The sequence below is a fragment of the Octodon degus genome, unplaced genomic scaffold (genome assembly GCF_000260255.1).
Source record: "Octodon degus isolate 3935 unplaced genomic scaffold, OctDeg1.0 scaffold00268, whole genome shotgun sequence".
Taxonomy (NCBI): domain Eukaryota; kingdom Metazoa; phylum Chordata; class Mammalia; order Rodentia; family Octodontidae; genus Octodon; species Octodon degus.
In genome coordinates, this window is record NW_004524844.1 from 1,556,875 (window position 1) to 1,562,752 (window position 5,878).

The following is a 5,878-nucleotide window of genomic DNA, read 5'->3' on the forward strand; positions in this document are numbered from 1 at the left end:
TAAAAAAATAAAATAAAATATTAATCATTTTGAGACAGAGACTTGCTATGCAGCCCAGGACGGCCTCGAATCCACAGTATCCTCCTGCCTCAGCCTCCCAAGTGCTGGGACAGTACGTATACACCGTCTTGCTCGGTGTGGGTGTGTGTGTGTGTGTGTGTGTGTGTGTAATCCAGGGCCTGACACAAACACGACAAGAGCTCTTTAACTGAGCCACGTCCTAGCTGCTCATCAGTGGTTAAAAGCAGCAGTGACATAAAGATCTTAAACCGCATGTGTGTATGCAAACACCAGAGACCTCTAGGCATGGTGGCACACGCCTGTGATCCCAGCACTCAGGAGGATGAGACAGGAAGATCACTCGGAGGTCGAGACCAGCCTGCGGGCTACAAAAGTGAACACAAGCAGCCTGAACTGTACAGCGAGACCCCGTCTCAAAAATAAAATAAAAACCAGAGACTCCAGAGAGATGGAAATGTAATTGCCCAGAATTTTATCAAATGGAGAGACGTATAAAAGGGGACACTGCTGACAGCTGAACACCAACGACCCCACCTGGCAGGAAGTTGGAACTCGGAAAGAAAATAATCAACTTATTATACACATTTGTATGATTTGATTTGCAGCCATGAGCACACACTAACGGGGCCTCAAAAACCTCAAAAGGTTACAGGCAGGTTACAGTCGGGAACCTCGTCCCAAACTCCAAGATCCATGATACTCTTGAACTGGAAATACAAAGGCGGATGTGAAACTCAAAAGCACTTTGGGGGGCCAGGGATGTAGCTCAGTAGGATAAATGGTTGTCTGGCAATCGCAAGGCCCTGAGTTCAATCCCCGGTACCGCAAAAAAAAAAAAAAAAAGCACCTTGGATTCCCTAATTAGAAGCGCTGAGCTGCACAGTGTGCCTAAGAATGGGAGATCTCTGAAACAGAAACCATTTCTGATCCCAAGTGTTTCAGGTGAAGACCACTCAACCTGTGTCACACAACACGACTCTCTCGAATGCTGAAAGCGGGCGCAGAGGTGCACACCTGTGATCCCAGCCCTCCAGAGGCCGAGGCAGGAGGACCCCAGGAAGTTCAAGGCAGCCTGAGTTACATAGTGAGACACTGTCTCAAAAGATAAAACAAGCCAGGGCTGATGATCCACGGCCCTAAACCCAGCATCCAGGAGGCTGAAGCAGAAGGATTGCCACAAGTTCGAGGCTAAACAGTGAGTTCAAGACTAGCCTGGACTACTTAGTGAGATCTTGTCTCAAAGAATTAAAAAGAGAAAAAAAAGCAAAAAGCCCCCTAAGAGTGGAGAACAGGGGGCCGGGGAGATGGCTCAGTGGAATAAGCGCTTCACTGGCAAGCGCAAGGGCCTGAGTTCAATCCCCGGTTCCAGAAAAAAGAATGGAGACCAGGTCATGGGTGCCGGGGATTAGACACACAAAGCCAGTCCTTTGCAGTAACAGAGCCCACCTGCAGCCTCGCTGGCTTCCAGATATACCAATCTATATGTGTGCAAACATTTGTAGATATTCCACCTAAAAGACTCACTTTTAACACTGTGTGGTGATTTCAAAATTAAAATTGAAGCTGACTAGAGCTAAACAAGGTGAAAAATTAAATTAACTTGGATGGAGAATGGTGGTGCAGACCTGGAATCCCAGCGCATGGGGAGGCTGAGGCAGGAGGACTGCATGCTCCAGAACGGCCTCGGGCAGTCTAGTGATGTGTCAAACTCCAGCGCATTTGGACGGTAACCCCATGCTAAAGCCCTGGCTTTGGTCCTCAGGGCCACGCACAAAACAGTTCATGAGTTCACACAGAAAATGCTTACAAAGAACCTGCTTTTAGTTTTGTTGATTTTTTTCTCTGCCACACATTTGTTTCTATTTTACTGATTTCTGCCCTTCAGTTTTTCATTTCCTTGCTTCCTCAGATTTGATTTACTATTCTGTTTCTAGGGTTTTTTGTTTTTGTAAATTGGGAAGCTTAAATCACGGACTCCTGGCTTTTCTGTTCTAAGTCTCCGTGGCTCTACGTCTACCCACCTCCCCCGCCTCACATGCTGCACACCCTCTTGCACACCCTCACATGCTGCACACCCATGTACGCACACCCTCTTAGCATTCAGTTCAAAATGCCCTCTAAGTTTGGCTTCTTCCTTGGCCTGTGGGCTACTTACAGACTCAGCTCATGCAGTGACATGAACGAAACTCACGGAGTCCACAGAAAATAGAACAAACTGGGCCCAAAAGTGCACACTGGCTCTTTGTCTGCGGGGCACACCTGTCTGGAACTGCTCCCCACCGGAGCTCAGGACACAGCACCGCCTAGCCGAGCGCGCGGTCCTGGGTTCCAGCCCAGCCACTGCTTGCTGACAGGATGGGTACAGAGGGACAAAACCTTCTGTACTTTTCTGCATGCAGAAGAGATTTTTTTATTTTTTATTTTTATTTATTTTTTTTGCCAGGGTCTCACTATGCAGTGCAAAATGACCTTGAACTCACTTTGTAGACGAGGCTGGCCTCGAACTCAGTGATCGTCCTGCCTCAGCCTCCTGAGTGCTGGGATTACAGGTGTGTGCCACCGCACCTAGCTCATGGGAGAGACTTTATTTTATTTATTTTTTATTTTTATGATACTGGGGTTTGAATTTGGGACCTTGTGCTTGCCAGACAGGTATTTATACTACTAAGTTATATTTCTGGCCCCTGAGAGACTTTAAGATAAAGATTTATAAAGTATAGAAATTGATGGGAAAGGACGCACGAACACAAGAAACTATGCAAATTTTGGCCAGGCGCAGCCGCTGGGCTCCTGGGCACTGCGCCCCAGCTCTGAAGGCCCCGAGCCACTCACCACCCACGCCTGTCTTCTGCTGCGACACGTAGGACTCGAAGCGCAGGCGGAATCGGTCCTCGCCGCCCACACGGCCGTGGGTGCCATCGTCCACCAGGAAGAAGGCCGAATAATTGTAGTCCAGGTGAAATTCGACCCCATCCTCAGGGTCTCCGCGCCACTGGTACTTTGCAGGAAAGGAGCCCTGAGGAAAAAGAGCCAATAAGGGAGGCCTTCTAGGGGGACAGCAGGACAACCACCCCCTCCTTCAGCCCGGGAAACCAGTCCCACCCACTGCTTCCCGGGCCCTGCTTCACCTTGGGGTTGGTGAGGGTGTCTCTGTTCCGGACCACGCCCCAGGGTGCCACACCCATGGCCACCACCTTGCTGCCCCCAGTGCTGGCTGTCTGATGGTCCCGAACTGCCACACCCACGTGCCTGCCGATGCCGGTGTGCAGCCCCCCGGTGACAATCCAGGCCCCTGCACAGAGGGACAGGATGGAGACAGAGTGGAGAATCCTAAATAAGGAAAAGCTCCAGGACAAGTGCAGGTAGCAGGGAGGTGGCACTGGGGCCCAGCCACCCGCCCTCGGTCACCTGTGCTCTGGGCGGCCCGCACTAGCCCACGTCGGAGCAGGTCCTGCAGCCAGGTCTGGAGGATGGGGCCCCCCGAACCCCCCAGGACTGACACCACCAGGTTTGGGGCTCGAAAGCCCCATGTTCGGGTGACCAGACTATAAATAGTTGCTGGATCCGTGCGGTCAGACAGCCGGAGGAACTGTGGACACACGGGGAGGGGGACACAGGAAGGGGTGGAGACCAGAGACATGGGGGACAGGGACCCAGAGACAGAGGGGGACGGAGGCCCAGACACAGAAGGGACAAAGACCTAGAGACAGAGGGGACGGAGACCCAGAGGGACAGACAGGGGTCCACGTGGGGAGGCACGTGTCCAGCCTGGGCCCTGGCCCTGCTCTGGGTCCCTGTGTCCCCTGCCTCCCCACCCCCACTTGCAGCCTCACATTGCTGGGCCTTCGGCCAGCGCCCAGGAACTCCAGCTCCCCGAAGGCATCAGTGGGCTTCTCCGTGGTGTGCGCATCACTGTTCCACACGGTCACCACAGCGGCACCAAATGCATCCTCCACAGCCACCGAGGGGTGTGCACCCCGGAGGCGCCCACACTGGCACAGGGTCCCTCTGGGGATGCAGAGGTAGAGCGTGAGCCCAGGGATGTCCCCACTTAACCCCCCCCCCGAGCATCCCTTAAGGGCATCAGTGTGACCCTCTGTCCCCAGAGGGATCCAGAGTCCACGCTGACCTCGTATAGGGCCTGATGCCTGGGAAGACTGAGGCAGGGACAGAAGCAGTCCCCTTCCCCACGAGAAGGAAGCCACAAGTAAGCAGAGGGGGACACAGAGCCCCACCCCACTGTGGCCTGCAGTTTCCACAGGTAAAAAGCAACGAAAGCCATCAGCCAGGGTCTTCACTGCCCTCAGCCCAGAGAGTTGATGGTCACCAGGAGAAAGTAAATTGAAAAAAGAAAGATAGAAAGGAGAAAATTTGGGGGGAAAAAAAATCCATCAGGGCATAGTGGTACGGTGCATCCCTATAATCCCAGCACTCAGGAGGCTGAGGCAAGAGGATCTCCACAAGCTCGAGGCCAGCCTGGGCTACATAGGGAGTTTCAGTCCAATCTGTTTCAAAACATTCAATAAATAACCCAGAGGAGAACTCAGAGAGCTCATGTACTGGGGGCTGAGGAAGCTTCGTGACTCTAAGTGGCTTCACTTCTCTGAGCCTAAATGTCCTCCTCTGGGGAAAAAAATGATAACAGCCGCGCTTACTCCAGAGAACTCTGAGGCGCCAGGGAAACAACATTGTGTTTCCTGAAATGAGGTTTGCCTGCCAGTCCCGGGTGGAGACAGGCTGTGTGAACTTCAGAGCGGGCTTTAAATAACCTTGAATAACACAGTGCGAAAGTCATTTCTTTTCCAGTTCTGACTGCAGCCAGGGAGTAGGCTCAGGTGGGTATCTGAGTGTCATTCCTGCCTGACCCTTTGCTTCTTCTTTTTTTCTTTTTTTTTTTTTTTAGCAGAACAAGGACAAGCGTCACACCCGGAAAATAAAAGTGGGGTGGGGAGCTGCCAAACCATCCAGCTGGAAAGAAAATACCTTTACGTTCTGTTCATAGTCTTTGGTTCCCTGGCTTGTTTCTTTCCTCTGTGAGAGACAGAACAGGATTCCCATGTATGGTCACTGTACATAAAATTTTTCCCTAAATGAATGCACAGTTCTCCCTGGCTGCTGTGATTGGCACCAGAGTCTCCAAGAGGGAGGGAACCAGGCATTCAGTTGAAAACCTGTCTGACTCTCTTGGCCCCTGATTCCAGGAAGAGGTCAGGGAGTGAAGGTGACCTAGATTGATGTAAGCAGGGTGAAGCCACGTAAGGACCAGTTTCATAGGGGCCGGGGAGATGGCTCAGTGGAATAAGTGCTTCTCTGGGCAAGCGCAAGGGCCTGAGTTCACTGCCTGGTTCTGCAAAAAAAAAAAAAAAAAAGGACCAGTTTCATGGAAGTGACAGTACGGTGGCACAAGGCTTTGGCAACAGCTGTCCAATGATGACACTCGGAGGCTGAGGCAGGAGGACGCCTGCGCTACACAGCGAGACCAACATGTAGCTCAGGTGAAGGCCCTAGGCTCTGTCCACAGCCACCTGACCCTGGTGCACACAGGGGACAGGAAGTGTCTCCACTTGGCCAGTTCCCGGCATGCTGGAGACAACAATGAGGAGACACACCCCAAGTCCCTGGGCCCTGCCTCCCTCAGTTTATTTTTGTATCCATCTCAGCACTTCAACCTTTCTAGCTACTTGTCCCCAGCTGTTGCTAGCAAAACTTCCAAGAATGAGCCCAAGCCTGTGCTGTCCAGAGCTGTCTTCCCCTGGCCATGCGACGGCTTGCTATATCACTTTCTGGGTGCCTCATATTTTAAAATATTAGATGCTTCATAAAATTATGTCAAAGACTAGGCGTCAGGGGGCCTGGC

General features: G+C 52.0%; 1 protein-coding gene across 1 annotated transcript in view; it reads right to left on the bottom strand.

Moving 5' to 3' along the window:
- Trpm4 (transient receptor potential cation channel subfamily M member 4) overlaps positions 1 to 5,878 on the bottom strand; it is a 41,758-nt gene that overhangs the window by 32,372 nt on the left and 3,508 nt on the right. Inside the window, exons 3-6 of the mRNA XM_023706684.1 lie at positions 3,855 to 4,029; positions 3,430 to 3,610; positions 3,150 to 3,313; positions 2,854 to 3,037 (exon numbers count right to left, since the gene is read on the bottom strand). Coding sequence (XP_023562452.1) covers positions 2,854 to 3,037; positions 3,150 to 3,313; positions 3,430 to 3,610; positions 3,855 to 4,029 — 704 coding nt within the window. The remainder of the gene's footprint in view (positions 1 to 2,853; positions 3,038 to 3,149; positions 3,314 to 3,429; positions 3,611 to 3,854; positions 4,030 to 5,878) is intronic.